Here is a 26,503-nt window from a genome sequence, read left to right on the forward strand (position 1 = left end):
CTAGCACTCTGAAAATGAAAATGGTGAAAGTCCCACAAAGCAGGAGAAGGCTATAAGAAGGAAGCAAAGAGTTTTCAAGTTGCCCTTTCCTCAGTTTGAAATGTAATTAAGAAATGTCAGTAAACAGGAACTGTGGAGGTCAAGATAAGGTTCATAGGATTTCTAGAGAGGCATATCAGAACCCCCACTTGACTGCAAAAGAGCTTAAGAAAGATTTAGCAGATGGAGTTGTGGTATATTGTTCTACTGTGCAGAGACAACTGCACAAATATTGTCAAAGTGGAAGAGTCATCAGAAGAAAACCTCACCTATGTCCTCACCATAAAATTCAGAAATACTGTGGACCGATGAGCACAATGATCACAGGTATGTGTAAAGAAAAAAAGTCACAGAATTTCAGGAAAAGAACATCACGCCAACTATTAAGCATGGGGGTTGGTCAATTATGGCTTGGGGTTGTGTTGCAGCCAATGGCACAGGGAACAATTCACTGTAAAAGGAAGAATGGATTCAAAGATATTTCAACAAATTCTTGATGCAGACATAACACCGTCTGTAAAAAAAGCTGAAGTTAAAAACATGATGACTTCTACAAATGGATAATGATCCTAAACACATGGCAAAATCCACAATAGACTACCTCAAAAGGCGCAAGCTGAAGGTTTTACAATGGCCCTCACAGTCCCCCAATCTGAACATCATTGAAAATCTGTGACTAGACCTCAAAATAGCAGTGCATGCAAAACGACCCAGGAATCTCACAGAACTGGAAGAATTTTCCAAGGAAAAATGGATGAAAATCCCTCAAACAAGCATTGAAAGACAATAGGCTGTCTACAAAAAGTGATTGTAAGCTGTGATTCTTTCGAAAGGGGGTGCTACTAAGTACTATCCATGCAGGGTGACCAAAAGTTTGCATCTGCCCATTTCATTTTTCTAATTTTTAAAATGTAAAAGATGTAAAATATATATTGTAGTGCAGCGGGGTTGGTGCAGTGTGACAGATCAGGCAGTGACCCAGGAAAGTTCAAAGCAAATTCTCTTTTACTGATCAGCATACTCACAAACAGAAAGTAAATGTGCTGAGGGGTGCCAGGCCTTTTGGCTCCAGTTGCCCCTGTGTTTCCTCACACAGGTGGAGCTCTACAGAGCCTCCTGCTCTACACACTTGCAAGACCAAACTGACACCCCCAACCCTCTACTGCAGGGATTTTTACAAGGAACCTGTGGCCGTAGGCCACATAGAAAACCTGGCCGGGAAGGAAACAGACCACCCCACTACCATCTTGTAGTCCATTACAAAAATAAAAGCCCATGGCAAGTTTTCCTAAATCTGCCTTGGATAAATAGCTTGTCCAAGACTAACACTATAATTTTGCATTGCAATCACAGCTATGCCTGTAACTGCAATGCACTCCCACGGCCTCGACACACTTCTTTGCGCATCCTGGGGGACACATAGTGACCCTCGCGTATGACACGGGTCACTGCCTCACAATATATATATATCTAATATATAAAGCTGAATGTGTGTGTATGTTTGTATGTATGTACAGTATGTGTGCATGTCCGGGATTGGCATCTGCACCGTCGCAGCTACAGTCACAAAATTTTGCACAGTCACACATCTGGACCCCGAGAGCGTCATAGGCTATGTTGTGAGGTGAAATTTTAACCCCGCGCTTTCCAATTCACCAAACAATTTTGCCCCTAGGTACATAATGGGGAAAAAGTGTATGTATGTATGTGTGTTTGTCCGGGATTGGCATCTGCACCATCGCAGCTACAGCCACAAAATTTTTCACAGTCACACATCTGGACCCCAAGAGCGTCATAGGCTATGTTGTGAGGCGAAATTTTAACCCTGCGCGTTCCAATTCACCAAACAATTTGGCCTATTATCAATTCTATGGTGTTATCATAGAAATAACACAGACCACCCTCTGACACAGACTGCAGGGGGAGCCCAGTATCACACAGGATAAGATTAGATACACAGCTCAGCAGTCAGTATCACACAGGCGAGGACTAGACACATGGCTCAGCAGTCAGTATCACACAGGATAGGATTAGATACACGGCTAAGCAGTCAGTATCACACATGATAGGATTAAATACACAGCTCAGCAGTCAGTATCACACAGGATAGGAATAGACACACGGCTCAGCAGACAGTATCACACAGGATTAGATACGGAGCTCAGCACACAGAATAGTATTAGATACACGGCTCTGCAGACAGTATCACACAGAATAGGATTAGATACACGGCTCAACAGTCAGTATCACACAGGATAGGATTAGATACACGGCTCAGCAGTCAGTATCACACAGGATAGGATTAGGTACATGGCTCAGCAGTCAGTAACACACATGATAGGATTAGGTACACGGCTCAGCAGTCAGTAACACACATGATAGGATTGGATACACGGCTCAGCAGACAGTATCACACAGGATAGGGTTAGATACACGACTAAGCAGATGGTATCACACAGGATAGGATTAGATACGTGGCTCAGCAGTCAGTATCACACAGGATAGGATTAGGTACACGGCTCAGCAGTCAGTAACACACATGATAGGATTAGGTACACGGCTCAGCAGACAGTATCACACAAGATAGGGTTAGATACACGGCTAAGCAGACGGTATCACACAGGATAGGATTAGATACACTGCTCAGCAATCAGTATTACACAGGATAGGATTAGATACACGACTCAGCAGTCAGTATCACACAGGATAGGATTAGATACACAGTTCAGCAGTCAGTATCACACAGGATAGGATTAGACACATGGCTCATCAGTCAGTATCACACAGGAAAGGATTAGATACACAGCTCAGCAGTCAGTATCACAGGATAGGATTAGGTACACGGCTCAGCAGTCAGTAACACACATGATAGGATTAGGTACACAGTTCAGCAGACAGTATCACACAGGATAGGATTAGATACACAGCTCAGCACACAGTATCACAAAGAATAGTATTAGATACACGGCTCAGCAGACAGTATCACACAGAATAGGATTAGATACATGGCTCTGCCATCAGTATCACACAGGATAGGGTTAGCTACATGGCTCAGCAGACAGTATCACACAGGATAGGATTAGATACAATGCTCAGCAGTCAGTATCACACAGGATAGGATTAGATACATGGCTGAGCAGTCAGTAACACATGATAGGATTAGATACACAGCTCAGCAGAAAGTATCACACAGGAGAAGATTAGGTACACAGCTCAGCAGACTTTATCACACAGGATAGGGTTAGATACACAGCTTAGAAACAGCATGTGCCAAAGGAGAGGACATTTTCATTCCAAGAATTCCACTCACTCCATCTTATTTGTTTTTTGATTTTAAACGCCTCCAGTTTCCAGTTCAACTGCTATTTGCAATGTCCATTAACAATGCTCAGGCCTTGAAAGTAGTAGGGATCGATTTGCAATCTCCATGCTTTTCTCATGGTCAACTTTACATGGTCTGTTCACGAGATGGAACTGCCAAAAATCTGTTCATCTTTGCACCGAAAGGAAAAAACAAAAATCTTGAATGAGTTGAAAATAAAATACTATCAATACTTGGGTAATCGTTTCGTTAATTTGTGTTGCAAATCTGTAGTGTTGAATATATGATGTGAAATGTTTTTATATGCAATATAACCATTATAATTTGTTATAACTAACCACAGTTGTTTACTATGCCCAGGAAACGCCGGGCTCTTCAGTTAGTATATATATATATTTATTTGCCTAAGATAGAAAAGGAAATGTGTCATCTTTAACTTTCGGCCTTTTAGAGATCATTTCATCTTTAACTTGCTTAACTGTTCACAATAGCAGTAACTTTGACCAGGGGTGTTCATGTCACTGTGTATATCAATATTTATATACAGTGGGAAGAATAAGTATCTGATACACTGCCAATTTGGCAAGTTTTTCCAAGGAGTGAGAAAAAATCCTTGCTGCAGTTTGTGCAAACTTAAGAACTACAGGAAACTTCTGACCTCTGTAATTGCAACCAAAGGTTTCTGTACCAAATATTAAGTTATTTTTTTTGTATTGTATCAAATCCATATTTCATTCAATAAAATGCAAATTAATTATGTAAAAATCATACAATGTGATTTTCTGTGTTTTTATTTTTCGATTCTGTCTCTCACAGTTGAAGTGTATCTGCAATAAAATTTACAGAACTCTCCTTTCTTTGTTGGTGGAAAAACTTGCAAAGTTGACAATGTATCAAATACTTATTTTCCCCACTATATATACCACAGTACGTGGTTCCAGCAGCCACATCTTTTCCGGCGGGCCATTCCTGCCCTGCACGAACATGTTGCGGACAAAATCAGGTTTCGCAAAGCCATCAATGTAAAGATCCACATAACCACCGATACTTGGGACCAGTAAGTGCAAGCAGGGACGTTATATCTCTCCAACTGCCCCCTGGGTAAAATAAAATAATTTTTTCAGCCCAAAAATGGGAAAGAGATGGCTGAGTAGTAGAATTGCTTTTTAGATACACTACTGACAAAAGATGGCTGCAGTGTAGAGTAATTGTACTACTTGTATAGACACAGCGGTAGAATAAAATAACTTTTTCGGACCACAAATGGGAAAGAGACAGCTGCAGAGTAGAATTTTATTTTAGAAACACTACTCCTAAAAACACGGCTGCAGAGGATACAAAGTTTTTTTAGAAACACTACATGTATATAAACTAGAAAGGATACAGCGGTACTGAAAAATTATTTCTTTGGGCTAAAGATGGCAGCTAGATAGCTGATGCCAATTATTTACTTCCTAGACTACTGAAAAAACACAGCAGTCTTAAAATATAATTTCCTTGGCCTACTAATGGCAATGAGATGGCTGATGACAATTATTTATTTCTTTGACTACTAGAAAACACACAGCGGCATAAAGGAACAGTACTCTCACAGGCAAGGAGCTGCAGAGAACACACAGCGGCTTAAAGGAACAGTACTCCCACAGGCAAAGGACTGCAGAATACACACAGTGGCTTAACTGAACAGTACACCCACAGGCCAGGGGGTGCACATTAGACACAGCAGTTTAAAAGAGCAGTATTCCCACAGACATTGGGGTGCAGAGTATACACAATGGCTTATATGATCAGTGCGCCCTTAGGCGGGGGGGTGCAGAGCACACACAGCAGTTTAAACGAACAGTATTCCAAAGGCAGGGGGGTACAGAGTACACATAGTGACTTAAATGAACAGTACTCCCACAGGTGGGGGGTGCAAAGTACACACAGTTGCTTAAAAGAACAGTGCTTCCACAGTCCGAGGGGGTGTAGAGTACACACAGCAGCTTAAAGGAACAATATTCCCACTGGTGGGGGGTTGCAGCATACACACAGCAGCTTTTTACACAGTACTCTCACAGGAGGGTTTGCAGAGTACACACAGTGTCTTTTAGCACAGTAGTAGCACAGTACTACCACATAAATGGGTTGCAGAGTACACACAGCTTTTTTTGCAGAGTGCACAGTCCAAATTTGTCTCTCACTCCAGCTGCATCCTATTCCTACACTAACAAGAGCACAATGGCAGTGGTACTTGTGATCCGGCCTTTATGTGCCCGCAGTCTAAAAGCTTGTTGATTGGCTGCGCTGCAGCCTTTCAGCAAGCTTTATTATACCGGTGAACTCAAACAGAAAACCAGATGTACAGTGGTACTGTGTTCGGGGTTCAGTCCTGGCACTGGGTGTCTAGTACGGACCCCAAACTTTCCCGTTCAGGCTCGCTCATCCCTACTTCTCAGTTTTCCACTGTGCCTCAAAAGTAGTTCCGATTACATATAGGGTTTTGGTGTACTCAGAAGAAATTGTACAACAAACTGAAAGGTCCATTTTCTCGTTTTGGTACTCTGCCAACTTTGATCTTGTGTTTTTGTTGTTCCTCAACATTTCGACTGTCAATAATGCCAATCATAGTCCATGGAATATTTAGAAAAGAGGGAAATAATTAATTGATTTGTTACAGTGCTGGCTCATGTTAAAGGATCTCACTCGATTTCAGTGAGCTCTTTCTGTGACCCATTCTCTCACAAATGTCTGTGAAGCCAGAATATTTAGCTAAGGGCTGGATTTTATACATCTGTGATAGCACTGAATTAAATGCCTGAATGAAATGTTTAACCCCCTTCACCCCCAAAGATGGTTTGCACGTTCATGACCTGGCCAATTTTTACAATTCTGACCACTGTCCCTTTATGAGGTAATAACTCTGAAACGCTTCCATGGATCCCGGTGATTCTGACATTGTTTTCTCGTGGCATATTGTACTTCATGTTAGTGGTAAAATTTCATTCAAATAACTTGCGTTTATTTGTGAAAAAAATGGAAATTTGGTGAAAATTTTGAACATTTTGCAATTTTCCAACTTTGAATTTTTATGCCCTTAAATCACAGAGATACGGGACACAAAAAACTTGATAAGTAACATTTCCCACTTTACATCAGCACAATTTTGGAACCAACATTTTTTTTTTTTTGGAAGTTATAAGGGTTAAAAATTGACCAGCGATTTCTCATTTTTGCAACACCATTTTATTTTTACGGACCACATCACATTTAAAGCCACTTTGAGGGGTCTATATGATAGAAAATACCCAAAAGTGACACCATTCTAAAAACTGCACCCCTTAAGGTGCTCAAAACCACATTCAAGAAGTTTATTAACCCTTTAGGTGCGTCACAGGAATTTTTTGAATATTTAAAAAAAATGAACATCTAACTTTTTTTCACAAAAAAAATACTTCAGGTTCAATTTTTTTTATTTTACCAAGGGTATCAGGAGAAATTGGCCTGCAAAAGTTATTGTGCAATTTGTCCTGAGTACGCTGATACCTGATATGTGGGGGGAACCACTGTTTCGGCGCATGGCAGAGCTCAGAAGGGAAGGAGCGCCGTTTTACTTTTTCAATGCAAAATTTGCTGGAATTCAGATCGGACGCCATGTCACGTTTAGAAAGCCCCTGATGTGCCTAAACAGTGGAAACTCCCCACAAGTGACCCCATTTTGGAAACTAGACCCCCCAAGGAACTTATCTAGATATGTGGTGAGAACTTTGAAGCCACAAGGGCTTCACAGAAGTTTATAACGTACAGCGGTACAATTAAAAAAATCATATTTTTTCCACATAAATGATCTTTTCACCCCCAATTTTTATTTTCCCAAGGGTAACAGGACCCTAAAAGTTATTGTGCAATTTGTCCTCAGTACGCTGATACCCAACATGTGGGAGTAAACCACTATTTGGGCACATGGCAGGGCTCGGAAGGGAAGCAGCGCCATTTGAAGTTTTTGGCTGTAATTGAGATCTGACACCATGTCGCGTTTGGAAAGCCCCTGATGTACCAAAACAGTGGAAACCCCCCACAAATGACACCATTTTGGAAACTAGACCCCCAAAGGAACTTATCTAGATGTGTGGTGAGCACTTTGACCCCTCCAGTGCTTCAGAGAAGTTTATAATGCCCGGGCGTGAAAATAAAAATTTTGTATTTTTTCCACAAACATGATCTTTTAGTCACCAATTTTTTATTTTCCCAAGGGTACCAGGAGAAATTGGACCCCAAAAGTTGTTGTCCAATTTGTCCTGAGTATGCTGATACCCCATATGTGGGAGAAAACTACTGTATAGGCACACGTCGGGGCTCGGAAGGGAAGTAGAGACGTTTTGGAATGCAGACTTTGATGGAATGGTCTGCGGGTGTCATGTTGCCTTTGGAGAGCCCCTAATGTACCTAAAGAGTGGAAACCCCCCACAAATGACCCCATTTTGGATACTAGACCCCCTAAGGAACTTATCTAGATGTGTGGTGAGCACTTTGAACCCCCAAGTGCTTCACAGAAGTTTATAACGTCCGGGCATGAAAATAAAAAAATCATTTTTTTCCGCAAAAATGATATTTTTGCCCCCAATTTTTTATTTTCCTAACTGTAACAGGAGAAATTGGACCCCAAAAGTTGTTTTCCAATTTGTCCTGAGTTGGCTGATACCCTACATGTGGGGGTAAAACACTGTTTGGGCGCATGGCAGAGCTTGGAAGGGAAGGCGCACCATTTGACTTTTTCAACTCAGAATTGACTGGAATTGAGATCAGACGCCATGTTGCATTTGGAGAGCACCTGATGTGCCCAAACAGTGGAAACCCCCAATTTTAACTCCAACCCTAACGCCAACACACCCCTAACCCTAATCTCAGCCCTAACCCTAGCCCTGACCCTAGCCCTGGCCCTAACCCTAGCCCTGGCCCTCACCCTAGCCCTAACCCTAACCCTAATGGGAAAATGGAAATAAATACATTTTCTTTTAATTTTATTATTTTTCCCTTACTAAGGGGGTGATAACGGGGGGTTTGATTTACTATTTATGGCGGTTTTTGAATTTGGCAGCTGTCATATGCTAAAAGACGCTTTTTATTGTAAAAATAGTTTTTGCATCACCACATATTGAGAGCTATAATTTTTCCGTATTTTGACCCACCGAGTCATGTGAGGTCTTATTTTTTGCGGGACGAGTTGACAGTTTTTTTTATACCATTTTTGGGCACGTGACTTTTTTGATCGCTTTTTATTGCGATTTTTGGGACGCAGAATGAACAAAAACCAGCGTTTCATGAATTTCTATTGGGGGGGTGCGTTTACACCGTTCCGCGTGCGGTAAAATTGATAAAGCGGTTTTATTCTTCGGGTCAGTACGGTTACAGCGATACCTCATTTAGATCATTTTTTTATGTTTTGTCGGTTTTATGCAATGAAAACTATTTTATATAAAAAATAATTATTTTTGCATCGCTTTATTCTGCGAGCTATAACTTTTTTATTTTTTCGCTGATGATGCTGTGTGGTAGCTCGTTTTTTGTGGGACAAGATGACGTTTTCAGCGGTATCATGGATATTTATATGCGTCTTTTTGATTGCGCGTTATTGCACTTTTTGTTTGGCGGTATGATAATAAATCATTATTTTTTGCTTCATTCTTTATTTTTATTTTTTAAGGGGTTCGCTAATGGGACAGTTTTATAGGGCAGGTCGTTACGGACGCGGCGATACCTAATATGTGTACTTTTTACTGTTTTTTTTTATTTCCAAAAAATGGATTTATTGGGGGAATTTTTTTTTTCTTTTCTAATTTTTTGGCGATTTTTTAAAAATTATTTTACCACTTTTATTTTTTTTTTTACTTTATTACATAGTCCCAGGGGGGACATCACTGTCCTGTGACAGATCGCTGATCTGTCACATCACAGATCACTGTGACAGATCAGCGATCTGTCACAGGCATTGCTGCAGACTTCCTCATGCCTGCGCTTTGCAGGCACTGAGGAAGCCAGCTCCCTGCAGGCCCCCGAAGGCCCCCGTCGCCATTTTGGATTCGAGGGCCTGCAGGGAATGAGCCCCCCGCAGCAGCACTGCACATTGCACTGCTGTGGGGGGCTCAGGGAAACACGGAGGAAGCCCCCTCCCTGCCGATGCTTCCCTTTAACCCCCGGTACACCGTGATCATGTTTGATCGCGGTGTGCAAGGGGTTAACGTGTCGGGGCGGTCCATGACTGCCCCTGACACATTGTGTCGGGTGTCAGCTGTGATAATTAGCTGACACCCGGCCGCGATCAGCGGCGCTCACCACGTGGGCGCCGCTGATCGCTGAGACATACTATCCCATCCATGGGCATAGGGGCCCAGGTCCCATGGACGGGATAGTACTTCTGATGTCAGGAAGGGGTTAACAAAGTATTCAAAGTAAGAGCTGCCGTTCCACTACTCATGGTATTCGGCAGTCTGAATTCAGCATGGTATTAGGCAGTTATCATGGGGTGCCCATTGTTTAGTATGGCAGTCGGTGGCCTTCTGAAGGCACCCATGACTGCCATATAAGATCGCCTATGAATACCAGTTTGAGATTGGGCTTTATAGCAGGCTATCTTTTTCACAATACATTGCAATACAATTCTGTTGCAATGTATTAATTAGACGATGAAGAGATCACAGGGGCCGAATTAAAAACAAGAAAAAGAAAAGAATGTTAGAAAATATTTATAAAAAATGTAGCAAATATTAAAATAGAAAAAAAATATGAAATTTTAAATCACCACCTCTTTCTCTAAACGTAAATAGTGAAATGTAATGTTCAATTTATCTGATTTGTCTCTGTATAGGTATATTTTTGAGTAAAATGTAAATTGCTCTTTTAGTCTACAAACTTCTGACAACATGTCTCTGAATTTCCAAGCAATATTTTTTTTTTTCTGAAAAGGAGAAAAGGTCAAAATTTAAAGAAAACCCAGTGCTTTCAGACCTCAAATAATGCTAAGAAAACAAGTTCATAATCATTTAGAAACAACAATACTAATGTTTTAACTCAGGAAGAGTTCAGAATTCAATATTTTGTGGAATAACCATGATTTTTAATCACAGCTTTCATGCGTCTTGGCATGCTTGCCACCAGTCTTTCACACTGCTTTTGAGTGACCTTATGCCACTCCTGGTTCAAAAATGTAAGCAGTTATTCTTTGTTTGATGGCTTGTGACTATCAGTCATCCTCTTATTTATATTCCAGAGGTTTTCAATGGGGTTCAGGTCTGGAGAATGGGCTGCCCATGACAGGGTTTTGATGTTGTGGTCTCTTAATTTCTACATAAGGCATGTACCAAATCTTATGTAGAAATCCAAAAAAATGGAGGCAGCACACCATTCACTGCTAAGGTTAAAGGTGCTTCATTTTAATAGCCCATCACAGTGATGTTTCGGCTCATGCTGAACCTTTCTCAAGCAACACAGTAGTGTACAAACAGGATATTTATGGTATACAGATAATTGAACGTGCTTAATATTAATTAGACAAAAAAGAGTATGACAATTCATACAAAATGACATATATAGATATGTAGCCCAAATGGACACAAATATAACAAAGTACAGTGCAGTGAAATACATATAAAAGTTAGCATATAATAGCTGATTGAATATTAATTATCAATTTATACACAGCTGAATATCATAAATCATTTTCATGGCTCACCCCGTTCTATATTCACGCGTGCATGAACTTCAGATTTTTTTCTGTATGGCCATATTCTACAAAATGTTTAGGAACTGGTAAATCCATTTTTTACTTGCTTATTGTGTATCTGTGGCGATTCACACGGGTTTTAAAATCCCATGTGATTTCACCCACATATCATAGTTTACAGGGACATTCCAAAAGATAGATTACATAATCACTGAGCATGTTAAAAAATGATTAATAAAAAATGTTTCATTGGTGACCGGATTAAAAAAAGAATCACCCTTTAACTGATTGTTACAATTTATACATCCAAGACAAGGATAACATCCCACTCGATTTTTACCAGTAAGGGAAGGTTGAAAAGAGGATTTTTTCGGACCCATATCTGAACGCACTAAACTATCTTTTATGTGTTTTGAACGCTTAGAAGATATAAGAGATGGGTTTTTGTATTTTTCTATTTCCGGGAGACACCGGCCTAACATTGGCCAGTGTTTTTTAACAATACCCACCACTTCATAACTGTTAGGCGTCGGATTCCTGGCACTGCACAGCGGGAATCCAGAGCCAGACATCCTGCGGTCTCCCATTCCTCTCCAACCGCTCGGACTCCTGCTCAGCAATCTCGGCTGGCCAGGCATTTCCCTCTGACTCGTTCTGTGAGCCTGGATGTTGCTGCCACCTCTGGTGCAGCAATGGTGACGCAACCTGCTTTGCAGGGAACTGCTCCCGAGGCTAAGTCCTCATGCCGTGCTACTAGGCATGCCCACAACTTGTCCTCTCAGTGGAGAGCAGGGGTCACATGTGCAGGTCCTATGTCGGATCTGATTGGTCCTTCCTATAGTACTGGAAGGTCCCGGAAGCGCATGGCTATAAAAAGCCCGCATGGCGGCTCGGCCATGCGCTAGTGTAGCATATTATGCTGTGTTGTATGGTGATGGATGCATGGACTGGTGACTGACTCATTTGAAACCCCTTCCCTCGGTTATTACGAATGGTGACAGATTGTTGGGTAGTCAGCTCCAGGTTGTGGCCAGCTACACGCCACTGTGCCTCCTGCACGACACACTAGCGTCCGACGGTGCTCGGTCGTTCCGGCGCCGTCGCTCAGCAGCGATAGTTATTGCCGTGCTGCGGTTGCAGCGTTCTTGGCGTCTGCGGTTGCAGCGTCATTCGCTGGGTATCCTGTGAAGTAAACAGGGCCAGCGTCCTCATACAACTCTGTTGTTTTAGCGACTCTGTGTGTGAACAGAGCCGTACTTAGCGTTCGGGTGACGTTAACCCGAGCGCAGTACCTCACCTTTCGGTGCATCCGCCATTACTCAGCAGCGGTCTTGTCACCTACCGCACGGTGGACCCCGGGCGGCGAACGCACCTCCTATTATTTATATCTGGTGCGTTCCGCCGACCCTAACAATAACTCTCATCACAAAAGGTAGTAACTAATGGAATCCTATTCAGAGTTTTTTCTTTTACATAGAAGATTATCTCTATCCATACTTCTCACTCTATCTTCCCATTTTTTTTAGAGTTTTGGTAGGATAGTTCCTCTGTTTAAATCTTTCCGTCATCATTTTAAGGGAGGTTTCCAATGCTTCATCTTCACTTACCATTCTTAACTCGTAGATATTGACTATATGGCAGAGCTTCTATTAATTTGCGAGGATATTTCAACAAATTATTTTTGTAAGTGGACTTTACAAAGATTTCAGTAGATAATTTAATATCTTCATATTTTACCAATACATCCAAGAATTGTTTCTTTCCTTCTGTGATTGCACCAATGTAAATTTTATATCTTCATTCAAGCTATTCAAAAATAATCCAAATTCCTCCAGTTCAGCAACAGTCCCTTTCCATAGGAGGAAGACATTGTCTATGTATCGCCACTACTCCTCTACATTGTGGAAATGGTGGGACAAATAGACAAGGTCCTCCTCCATGGCCGTCATCACCAAATTAGCATAAGCATGCTCCATATTGCCACCCATGGCCATCCCCCTTATTTGCATAAAATATTCATCTCTAAACAGGAAATAATTATTACTGAGTACAACCTCCAATAGTTTCAAAATGAACTCCATAGTTTCTGTTGTGTATTCAGTACCCATGAATTTCCTACGTACTGCAGTAAAGCCTGTAGTATGACTAATAGATGCATATAGAGAAATAACATCAAATGATGCCAAAATAATTTCCTGCTCATTTGTAACTTTCCCATGTTTAAATAAAAAGTCTGTTGTATCTTCAATAAAAGTTGAGGTCAGTCTAGACAATGGTCCCAAAATCTTGTCAAGAAAAATGCCTATGGGACTAAAAACTGATTCACTGTCCAACACTATTGGTCGGCCTGATTTGTGGATCTTTGGTAAATACATACATCACAGGAGTGATCGGATTTTCCACTATCAAAAATTTATTTAAATCATCATCTATAATATTAAGATGTTTAGCTTCATCCAATATAATTTTAATTTTCTTAATAATCATAAACTTGGGATCGCATGACAGCCTCACATATACATCCGGATCCGACAATTGACGTATAATCTCTGCCTCATATTTCCATGTATCCATGATGACGACAGCACCACCCCTGTCAGCTGACTTGATGGTGATGTCATCGTCACCAACCAATCCACAAAGTTTTCTTTAAACAATCAATATCTCTGTTTACAGCTGTAATAAATGCATCAATAACCAGAACATTAATAACTGGTACAAAATCACTCTTATTATATAACATAAGTTGTTTTGAACTAAAGACTGCTCTAACAGGACCTATGGTACATGGATTCTGTGAATGCAATTAATTATTTAAGATTAATAGCTCTAAAAAAAAATCTAAAAAGTTCCATTTCCAATTTGTACCAATCTACATATTTGTTAAGGCTAAAAGAAAAACCTTTACTTAATAATGACATTTCATGTGCATTCAAAGATATAGAAGAGAGATTTACCACAATATTCAATCCTTCTCTTTCATTGTGGTCTGTCTCTGGGGGAGAACTCGACCCTTCTGTCCTCTAAAAAAATAACATTATCAGAGCATAAATAGTCAGTGATAAACCCTTCTGATTTAGTATTTGTTGGATAAACACCTCTATCAGTCTGATATTTTTTATTTTTCGGGCTCTGAGGTCCCTCTTTTTGCCAATTATAAACATTCCCAAGATGATAATCCTCTGAATCCCTGTTCCATTTCCTCCTTTTAATATCCTCCAATTCTTCCCTGGTTTTCTTTAAACAAGAGTCAGTCATGTCCTTGAATTGATTCCATAAATCTTCACTCATTAATTCCTTTAATTTACTCTCTGTTATCAAAATGTTTTTATTCAATTCCTGGATCTCAAGAGGCCTAGAAGAGGTAACAGCAGGGGCTGGCTGGCAAATTTTACCCTGGGGGGGCAAACACAAAGCACTGGCCCAGGAGTGGTGGCCCATCTTTTTGTTAAAGAGTCTAAGGTCTCACATACCATTCAGCGTGAGTAGTGCACATCCGAGGTGCAACTGATAAGAAACCATTTCATACATACAGTACTAAACTTAAATTGTCTTCGTAGAGTTGATCAAATATTTCAAAATTCAGTTCCGATTATGATCAGCGGCAAATATTGTATTTGCAATATTCGCTGAACACAGCTAAACGTCATTGGAGTCAATTGGAGTAGAAATGACCGAATATGTTGGTACTATTATGGCACGAATATGGCAAACTCAGATTCGGTGATCGATTCCGAACATATTTGCTCAACGCTACTATTTAGCAGCCATACCGTAAAGTGTTGCACACAACAAATGCTATCTGAGATGTCAGCCTTAACCTGTTTATGCTTATAATCACATGCCTTCTTGCAGTAACACCCCAGTGTCTACAGTCACACATAATGTAAGATTGATATACAGACATGACAAATGCCTAAGACACTTTAGTTTTACTTGTGTACTGAATCCACTAATACACTTAGGCCACAATTCATCAAAGTATTTTTGCTAGAATTCTGACACTTTGAAAAGTCAAAAAATCTGTGCACATCTCAAAGTTGTTAAAAAAATGTTGTGGCTTTTGCCATTTTCACCCAGTCTTAGTCAGACACACCAAAGTAGGAAGAACATGGGCGGCAAGTGGTATGGCAAAGCCCGTCAAACAAATTCTTCAAAAGTTACAATACTTTAGTGGCCTAACTTAATCCAGAAATGTAGACTTTTGGCAAGGCGCACACCAGTGATGAGATGTGCCTAATTCATTACGTGATCTGTGCGCCTCTTAATGAATCTAACACCTGCACTGTCAACATTAGCGGGATGGTTCGGTACCTATAATGTCCTCTGTAAATTTCTATCCTTATACCCTAACCGCTTTGTAATGAGCTTTATTACACAACACACAACACTTCTCCCTACCTATCTAATCTCTAAGGCTGTGTACCCACGTAAGCATCTTTTTCGCATTTTTTAAGCGTTTTCCTGGTAAAAACGCTTCAAAATCGCATAGTAACATAACATAGTAACATAGTTCTGAAGGCTGAAGGGAGACCTTATGTCCATCTAGTTCAGCTTATTTTTAGTGCAGCTGTTCTGCATTGTTGATCCTGGGGAAGGCAAAAAACCCACAGAGTAGAAGCCAATTTTCTCCATAGGGAAAAAAATTCCTTTTTGACTCCTAAGCTGGGTCAACCATCTATAATATTATGTTATTCGTAACCTTCTATACTGTTACTCACAAGAAAAGCATCCATTCCTTTCTTAAATTCATTCAGTGAGTTGGCCATCACCACTTCCTCAGGAAGAGAATTCCAGAGCTTCACTGCTCTTACCGTGAAGAACCCTCTTCTATGCTGGTGCAGAAATTGTCTTTCCTCCAAATGAAGAGAATGCCCCCTTGTTCTTGTCACAGTCCTTGGTACAAACAGTTCATTGGAGAGATCTCTGTATTGCCCTCTGATATACTTGTACATATATATTAGGTCTCCCCTAAGTCTTCTCTTTTCTAGAGTAAATAGACCTAATTTTGATAACCTTTCTGGGTATTGTAGTGAACCAACTCCATTTATCATTTTAGTAGCCCACCTTTGAACCCTTTCAAGTTCAGTAATGTCTTTCTTGAGCACCGGCGTCCAAAATTGCACACAATACTCCAAGTGTGGTCTGACGAGTGATTTGTACAGAGGGAGAATTATGTTTTCATCTCGTGTCCCCAGACCTCTTCTAATGTATCCCATGATCCTATTTGCTTTGGTGGCAGCTGCCTGACACTGTGCACTCCAATTTAGCTTCTTATTGACTAAGATGCCTAAGTCTTTTTCCATGTCTGATTTCCCCAGCAGTTTCCCATTTAGTAAGTAATTGTAGCATCTGTTTCTCCTTCCCATGTGCATAACCTTACATTTACCTGTCTTAAACCTCATTTACCATTTTTCAGCCCAATTCTCCAATTTACTCAAATCTGTCTGTAATTGCAAACTGTCCTCCTTTTTGTTAAATACCTTACATAGTTTTGTATCATCTGCAAATACTGATATTTTACTGTGTAAGCCATCCACTCGATCATTAATAAATATATTAAGTAGCAGGGGGCCCAATACAGAACCCTGTGGTACCCCACTAGTAACCCTGGTCCAATCTGAGTATGCACCATTAATAACCACTCTTTGTTTTCTATCACTAAGCCAGCTACCTACCCATCTAGACACATTTTCCCCTAGCCCAAGCTTTCTCATCTTACTTACCAATCTTTTATGTGGGACAGTGTCAAATGCTTCAGAGCAGTCGAGATAAATGACATCCAATGATTCTCCCTGGTCCATTTGAGAGCTTACATTCTCATAGAAGCTGATCAGGTTAGTTTGACAGGAGCGATCCTTCATAAATCCATGTTGATATGGAGTTAAACATTTATTAACATTGAGATATTCCATAATGGTATCCCTTAGAAACCCTTCAAAAATTTTACCCACAACAGATGTTAAGCTTACTGGCCTATAGTTTCCAGGTTCCCTTTTACACCCCTTTTTGAATATTGGTACCACATTTGCTTGCCGCCAATCAAAAGGAACAGACCCTGTTTCTATAGAGCATACAAGAAGCATCCCATTCTTTTTAATGAATTCTGCAATTTTTGTGCACACGATGCGTTAATTTCTGAGGAAAAAAACGCATCGCGGAAAAAAACGCAGCATGTTCATTAGTTTTGCAGAAAAAAACGCATTTTCAAGTATATTCTATTAGCAGGCGGATGCTCCTGTAAAAAACGCAAACAAAAACACGCAACAATCGCGCAAAAAGCACATAAAAAATGCACGTTTTTCCTGAGAAGTCTGTTTTTTTCTGCATACGTGGGTACATAGCCTAAAAGTATTTTTTTTACTCCATTTCCGGTGGCGTTTTGTTTAAAGGGAACCTGATTGCAGAAATACGCTATTAACCTGCAGCTATGGGAATTATCTGCAGATTAATAGTGTTACTAACCTGCCCAGTGCCCTCACTTAGCCAAACGCTGTCAGTCACGGGGTGGGGGAAGTGCCGACCCAGGTTCAGTCACTGCTCTGAGTATACAGAGTGATGGCTGTAACTGCGCCCCCAGCCCTGACAGCCCTCCCCAATGCAGGGAATCAGTCAATGCGAGGGTGCGGTTGCAGAGCGGTGACTGAACCTGTGTCGGCACCGTCTCCGTGAATAAAACGCGAATGCTACATGGAGGGTAAAGTAAATTTTCTCCCTGCAGTGTTCGGCTAAGTGCAGGCGCCTGGCATGTAAGGAACGCTATTAACCTTTAGATTAACCCCATATCTGCAGGTTGGTAGAATTTTTTCTGTTGACAGATTCCCTTTAAGAGGAGCCTCTTAAGATGCCTTGTAACCATAGAAGCACATCTCCCACAGACTATCTCTGCCATCACATCTTCTAACTGTGAAACAAGAGGTCATAAGGTGGAGGAGATAGTAGTAGTGAGTGACACCCCACAGCTTCTACCACCACCCTCCAAATACGCAGTGGAGCTGTATGCATGCACCCTGGCTTCATTGTTGCCTTGCGCATGCCCAGGGAGGCAGCAGTGATGTAGGACACTGCCAAACGCCAGATTTTCAAAGTTGGCGCTAATGGCTGACAAAGTCCTGTGTCACCGCTGCTTCACTGTGAACATAAAGTGCGTTCATAAATTTGGTGTGCATACACCCAGCTTACTGCACATTAACAGGGATACAGAGATCTGCAACTACACATCCCCACATACACACGCATGTTACCATATACACGGATGGACACATACACACGTCACCACAGAGGCACAAACATCCCCACATACACAGAAACACACGCGTTACCATATACATGAATGCACACATACACAGGTCACCACAGAGGCACAAACATCACCATGTACACAGACACACGCACGTTACCATATACACGGATGCACACACACGTCACCATAGAGGCACAAACATCCCCACGTACACAGACACACGCACGTTACCATATACATGGATGCACACATACACAGGTCACCACAGAGGCACAAACATCCCCACATACACAGAAACACAAGTGTTACCATATACATGAATGCTCACATACACAGGTTACCACAGAGGCACAAACATCACCATGTACACAGACACACGCACGTTACCATATACACGGATGCACACATACACACGTCACCACAGAGGCACAAACATCACCATGTACACAGACACACGCACGTTACCATATACACGGATGCACACACACACACGTCACCATAGAGGCACAAACATCCCCACGTACACAGACACACGCACGTTACCATATACACGGATGCACACATACACAGGTCACCACAGAGGCACAAACATCACCATGTACACAGACACACGCACTTTACCATATACACGGATGCACACACACACACGTCACCATAGAGGCACAAACATCCCCACGTACACAGACACATGCACGTTACCATATACATGGATGCACACATACACAGGTCACCACAGAGGCACAAACATCACCATGTACACAGACACACGCACGTTACCATATACACGGATGCACACACACGTCACCATAGAGGCACAAACATCCCCACGTACACAGACACATGCACGTTACCATATACATGGATGCACACATACACAGGTCACCACAGAGGCACAAACATCACCATGTACACAGACACATGCACGTTACCATATACATGGATGCACACATACACAGGTCACCACAGAGGCACAAACATCACCATGTACACAGACACACGCATGTTACCATATACATGAATGCAGACATACACAGGTCACCACAGAGGCACAAACATCACCATGTACACAGACACACACGTCACCACAGAGGCACAAACATCACCATGTACACAGACACACGCAGGTTACCATATACACATGTCACCACAGAGGCACAAACATCACCATGCACACAGACACACACACGTTACCATATACATGGATCAACACATACACAGGTCATCACAAACTCACACACATCACCACATATATACTCACACACATACACATGTCATTATGCACACATACAAATGTATTCATATGCACATCACCATTTAAATGGACGCACGTATACAAACGTCACCGCAAACTCACATACGTCACCATGTACACGGATGCACACATCACTACATATACACAGGTCACCACATGCACACTCTTACACACCTCACCACGTACACATTCACACCCACATCACCACATACCACTCATGTCACTATGTACACACTCATACACACACAAGTCACCACGTGCACACTCACGCAGGTCACCACGTACACGGTTGCGCATATACACAGTTCACATACACAGATGCAATCATGAACATTTACACATATCACCACATATACTTACACATTTCACCACATACACTGATGCACACATACGCACTTCACCAAAAACATGCATATACAGTACACGTCATCACGCACACATACACAGGAATACACTGAATTGAGGACTTGAAACTGCTTTTAATCACACAGAATGAGACATGCACAAAATTCCCCTCCTATTTCTGCCTGCCTGACAGATATGTACCCTAACTGCTCCCCTCCAGCTCAGTTTCAGCCATGCATCCCCCAAACAACCAAGAAGCAAAGAGACACCTTATCACAAGCCCCGTTGAATTCCTGCAGCTACTCAAATATTCAGGATTGAGAGTCCTCAGTGGTTGATACCTTTTAATGGCTAACTGAAAAGATGGTAACACATTGCAAGCTTTCGAGACTACTCAGGTCTCTTCATCAGGCATAGACTAATACAATATCTGAAGTCACATATTTATGCACAATACAGCCTAGTATATGTGACTTCAGATATTGTATTAGTCTAGCCTGATGAAGAGACCTGAGTAGTCTCGAAAGCTCGCAATGTGTTACCATCTTTTCAGTTAGCCATTAAAAGGTATCAACCACTGAGGACTCTCAATTCCGAATATTTTTCTATCTACTGGCTAACACGGTACAAAGATATACATCTTTCCTGTATCAAAATGCAGCTACTCACACGTTCACATGTTGTAAGGCAGCCTGCAGCCTCCTCAGTGGTGCGGCACTGTCTGCTTCCTGCTCTTGGATTGGTAAGGCAGCATACTGAGCAGGAAGAATACAGTACAGCCCCTAGGGACGGCTTCTCCACGAATCAGAGAGCTGGAAGGACATTGCAGCCTTGAGTGACCTCTGCTCCACCAATCAGGATGATGCTGCTTGTTGCGAAGAGCAAATGAAGACACAGTGCGGCTTCTGAAGTAATGGGTGGCTGAACGGCCCAAAAGCTGCTGCTAGGAGACCAGCTCAGGGGGCAATTGCCTCTCTGCCACCCGGCCCAGCCCGCCCCTGGGTAGCAGAAAACATCATCGTAGACAAAAGTGAGAAAAAACAGAAGGGTCGAGTTCTATATACACATATGTTATGATAACATATGTGTATGTATACATATATGCTGTATATACAGTTGTGCTGAAAAGTTTACATATCCCAGCAGAGTTTTTTCTTTCTTGGTCTTTTTTCAGAGAATATGAATGATAATACCAACACATCTTCTCCACTTATTGTTAGTGGTTGGGTGAAGCCATTTATTGTCAAACTATTGTGTTTTGTCTTTTTAAATCATAATGAAAACCCAAAACATCCAAATCACCCTGATCAAAAGTTCACATACCCCATTTCTTTATACGGTGTATTTCCCCCTCAAACTTCAATGACAGCTTGAAGTCTTTTGTAGTAGTTGTGGATGAGGTTCTTTATTTTCTCAAATGGTAAAGATGCCAACTCTTCTTGGCAAAAAGCCTCCAGTTTGTGTAAATTCCTGGGCTGTCTAGCATGAACTGCTTGCTTGAGATCTCCCCAGAGTGGCTCAATGATATTGAGGTCAGGAGACTGAGATGGCCACTCCAGAACCTTCACTTTGTTCTGCTGTAGCCAATGACAGGTCGACTTGACCTTGTGTTTTGGATCGTTGTCATGTTGGAATGCCCAAGTACATCCCAATGCGCAGTTTCCAGGGAGATGATTGCAAATTTGCCTCCAGAATCAGGACTGTCCCGATCAGAGTTACCTCGTTGTGGTAGGATGGCTTTTATGCTATTTTTTGATCAAAAAATAGCATATTACTAAAAACTCTGTGTTATTTAAATGCACTTTTTGCTATTTATTGACTTTACAGAAGGGTTTTTGCTCACTTGTTCTCTTGTAGGTTTTATAAGTGAGATACTTTGTGGCATTTGTGCAGTAATGGCTTTCTTCTAGCTACCCGACCATGTAGCCCATTTTTCTTCTTGTGCCTCTTTATTGTGCATCTTGAAACAGACACACCGTTAGTTTTCAGAGAGTCCAGTATTTCACCTGATGATATTTGTTGTTTTCTCTTTGCATCACAAACAATTTTCCTGACAGTTGTGAAATAAATTTTTGTTGGTCTACTTGATTGTGGTTTTATTTTTACAGAGCCCCTGATTTTTCATTTGTTAATCACAGTTTGAACGCTGCTGACTGGTCCATCAACAGAAAAAAAAGTTACAGGTCTAAGCGAATGGCAACATAGAACAATTTATTTTATTTTTTTTAATTTCCGATTTTTTTACCAATTGTACAAAAAAACTATGCAAGTTTGGTATCTCTTTCATTACACTGCCCTGTGAAAAGAAAAGGGGGAGACAGGGCGCTTCCAATGCGTAGGTCTGTATGGAAAGTAGATGAGTGCACAGCAAGTGTTAGGCTCACCTGATAGGGTTGTGAGAGTCACAACAGCTATAATCGCACACTGCCCTGTAAAATTATGTCCATGTCATTTTTATAGCACACTGAACACTGTGAAAACAAACCTCCAAAATCTTGAATGTTTTTTCACTGCTTCGCAGTTCTTGGAAAAAAAAATTCTCCTTTTTCTGTATACTATATGATAAAATAAATGGTGTCATTCAAAATTACAATTCGTCCATCAAAGTAAAGCTTTCATATGGCTATGTGGGTGAAAAATAAAAACATTATGACAATTGCAATGAGGGAAGGAGAAACCAAAAATTAAAAATGAAAAATCGCCAGGACCTTAAAGGGAAATTGCTTCCCCCTCTGAGGTCAACATGATATGTTGGTAAAGAGACCTTGATTCCAGCGATGTGTAGTTTACTGGGCTACTTGTAGTTTTGAAAAAAACACTATTTGATGAGCTGCAGGTCTTGCAGTTCTCTGAATGCAGAGCTCTGTATAAACCCACCCACACCACTGATTGACACCTTTCTGTGTACACTGTGTATAGGTAGAAAGCTGCCAATCAGTTGTGAGTGTGATGTTATACGAAGCTCATGAATATGGGGGACTGCATAATAGCAGGTTTACTAGTCCTTGCTAGAATCAAAGTCTCTGTCACTAGGTTTTTGCTACTTCATCTAAGAGCAGCATAATGTATGGCTAAAATCTGTTTAAGGAGTTAAGAGTGGTGTTCAAATACTTTTGTTCATATAATGTACATTCAGAAAGCGTATATATGTATGACAATAGTTATGTTGAGTTGTTGAAATGGCATGACTTTTGGATATGGGACGGACCCCCACTCCATCTTAAAACCACCATAACTACAGTAAACTTAGGCACTAGAATAAATACACAACACATTATTTTAATTGTCAAAATGGCCACAGCTTTATTTAAATCACAGGATTAAAACAATCACAGTAGGAGTCATGTGAAGTGCTAGTACATTGGGATTCACAAGTACGGTAATACCCTCAGGTGACATTCAGCACCAGCCATTCAAGCAGAGCCAGTAAACTTTCAGGGCACCAATGACCCTAGTACCCTCACTCCTGTGCTTAACCACTGTGCCCGCCCCTGCTTGACATTACCATTACAATGTCCTTGAGGCTGGCCATCAAGCCGAGCCTGTTCACCACTGTGAGGTTTTACATCCTCTATTAGTTTAAATGAGTCCCACTGTAACTTGTCTGCAACTTCCACCTGACTCCTAAACCGCAAAGCTGTGACGGGTTATAAACTGCAAGTCACATTTGACACTTTTAGCCTTTTTTTTTTTTTTTTTTATAAATTACTTTTGTAAACTTATAAACTAGAAGTCCCTGAAAAAGCATTAAGAGGACTAAACTTGGAAAACCTCCAACTCACAAAGAGTCATCCTACAGCACTCAAGAGAGTAAAAAACCCCTGTGGAGGAAACCTCTAGGGAACCGTGGCTGGAGGATCACCCTTCCCTTGGGTTTAGAAGGTTAATGCTAATGTTAACTCTTTATAGCTATAATAAAATTGGACCTGACACAAGATATGCAATGGCAAATTCAAAAATTACAATAAAGCATTCATCAATATATACAAGCAATAATTAAAATGTTTTAGGACAGTGATTATAACAGGGCGGGAGGAAGGGTGATGTTTCCTCCAGTTCATCCAGCGAGAGACAGAGTTACCGCCTCTATATAAGCCTCACCCTCCTCACAGAAACACACCAGGCACAGACAATCTGTGCTTATTCCTCTTAAAGCAAGATCACTCTGGTTTAAAATCTACACACAAACAAAGCTGCAGGAGTTAAAGGTCCACCCCTCCCAAAGTCATGTCCCCCTCCGTTTAGTGCTCCGGTGGTTTCTATATCAAATTAGAACTATATAATATTAATCTCTTCTTTTACATTTTGTAATCATTCTTCATTTTTTCAGGCCTTTCAAATCATGAAAGTTACACATGGAAGAGACCATCGTTTGACACAGGATCTGATGGAGCTGTTAGGAGAATGTGAGATGGGAATGGAAGCAATATAGAGAAAACCCAACTTCACCCTGTACTAGACAGTATTCACTGTTGCTCTCTTTATCAGGTTATATAAGTCTACACTGTAAATTTAAAAAAATCTACCAAAAATATCATCTATGGTCATCAATGTGTTATGAATAAAAGTATTATATTTCAGACCAATTTTTTGTGAAGGATTTCGTATCATACGTCAGTCTAAAACTGGCAGCCAAATTAGCATATGACGATAATAATGAATCTGTGATTGGCGAGACCTGGAAAACAGACAGGGGTGATGACTAAGGAGGTAATGTCGAGAGGAGGAGGGTGTTGGTCTCGGCACAGGTGATGTACAGTGCATGTATATGATCCTCTATGTCAGTGATGACGAACCCAAAACCCACTTATTTATCACAAAGTGCCAACACAGTAATTTAACCGGAGGCTGAGGCAGACATCTCAGAAGACTTGCAAAATACACAGGCATGTACGCATGCACATACACACACTGCCTGCCCTCTGCAAAATACACACACTGCCCTTCTGCAAAATACATACACACACACTGCCCCCTGAAAAATACACACACATACACTGCCCCCTGAAAAATACACATGTCAAGATCCTGACAGCACCGGCGTACAGCCCTCGCTGAGCAGGGACTCACCAGTGCTGTAGGGGTCCCGGGGACAGTAACAGCTGGAAAGTACAGACGCACAGGACCTGAATGCTGAAGTATTAGCAAGCAGGCACGGGACCTACAGTCATGTGACCACAAGGGGGCGGGAGCTTAGCATCCTGCTTGCTAAGATGGAAGAACACTCAGAGTCGGGCAAACCAGAGATCATACACAATACGGGCGAATGAGGTACAGGAGGGACAAGCAGATGGGAGGTCAGATGAAGCCAAAGGTCATACACAAGAGGGCGGTGCGGTACAAAAGTGACGAGCAGAGAGCAGTCGAGTCACAAGCAGAGGCTCATACACGAGAGGACGGTGCGGTACAAGAGGGTCAGGCAGAACTCGTAACAGGGACAGAACCAGATCACAACCAAACAAGCAACAAGTTATCAGGCACAAGGCACACGTATACAAGAGGTCAACTAACTCAGCCAAGGGCAGGAGTATAACTGACACCGGACCCAGGTCCAGTAAGCATTAAATAGCCGCCCTCTGCCAGAGATAGGCAGAAACAGTTAACCCCCTGTCTGACCAGGACGGGCCAAAGTGAAACCCTGTCCTGGATCACGACAACACACATGTAGGGGAAGTGGACTGACCTATGGACCTGTGTGCAGCAGGAGGGTAATGTATAATGTGCTTGACGTGAACTGCTGGATATGAAGGTGGGAGACAGCTAGAAATAGGAGAAGGATGGTGAAGTACTGGGTTTGGCCACTAGGGGGAGACTAAAGACAGCAGAAACAGAAGGAGGTGTAATACTGTAGTTTGGCCACAAGATGGCAGCAGAGAGCAGTGATATAAGGGCATTACATCAGCTTAAGGCTATGAAACCACAGAGTCATGGGGGACGGGGTTACAGGAGCTCTAGAGGGGAATTCCCAGAGAGGGAATATAAGAAGGGGTAGAGAGTTCCAGAAGCAGTCAGTCCAGGGAGAGGAGCTCAAGACTGAAGGGAGAGAAAGACCGGGAAGAAGCTCCGGAAGGGACTGATAACAGAGACGGTCAGGGGGGTGGCCCTGACTGGAGAAGCCGCAGAACAGAGGAGGCCTGGGGGTACCAAACACGGACAGACTTGGACGGGTGAAGTGCTGTGGTGGTAGGCCTAGGGCAGCCACAGTGAAAGAGCCATGAGGGACGTCAATCAGGAAAAGGAAGCAAGAGAAAGGTACCCGGGCCTGTGTGCGGAAGTGTCGTGCAGCTGCTGTGTGATGCTGCAGTCGTCAAAGGGACGGCCAATAAAGAGGACCTGTTGGACACACATCAGTCTTTGTCTCAGTCTGTTTGTGGCGGAAAGGGACCACCCCCCAGTCGGCACACGTACTTACACACACACACACACACACACACACTGCCCCCTGAAAAATACACACACACACATTGTCCCTCATAATAATAATAATAAATTTTATTTTATATAGCGCCGACGTATTTCGCAGCACTTTACATTTCAGAGGGGATTTGTACAGACAATAGACATTACAGCATAACAATAATCACATACAGTAGATTATAACAA

General features: G+C 41.8%; 1 protein-coding gene across 3 annotated transcripts in view; it reads left to right on the top strand.

Annotated features, from left to right (window-relative positions):
• Positions 1 to 24,486, top strand: part of SMYD3 (SET and MYND domain containing 3) — a 1,185,047-nt gene extending 1,160,561 nt beyond the window's left edge. For all 3 annotated transcript variants that reach the window (XM_073545142.1, XM_073545139.1, XM_073545141.1), the window contains one exon: positions 24,231 to 24,486. In XM_073545142.1, coding sequence (XP_073401243.1) covers positions 24,231 to 24,332 — 102 coding nt within the window. In that variant the 3' untranslated portion in view covers positions 24,333 to 24,486. The remainder of the gene's footprint in view (positions 1 to 24,230) is intronic.
• The last annotated feature ends 2,017 nt before the right edge of the window (positions 24,487 to 26,503 follow it).

The sequence above is a fragment of the Dendrobates tinctorius genome, unplaced genomic scaffold (assembly GCF_039654945.1).
Source record: "Dendrobates tinctorius isolate UK_male_01 unplaced genomic scaffold, ASM3965494v1 ptg000140l, whole genome shotgun sequence".
Lineage (NCBI taxonomy): Eukaryota > Metazoa > Chordata > Amphibia > Anura > Dendrobatidae > Dendrobates > Dendrobates tinctorius.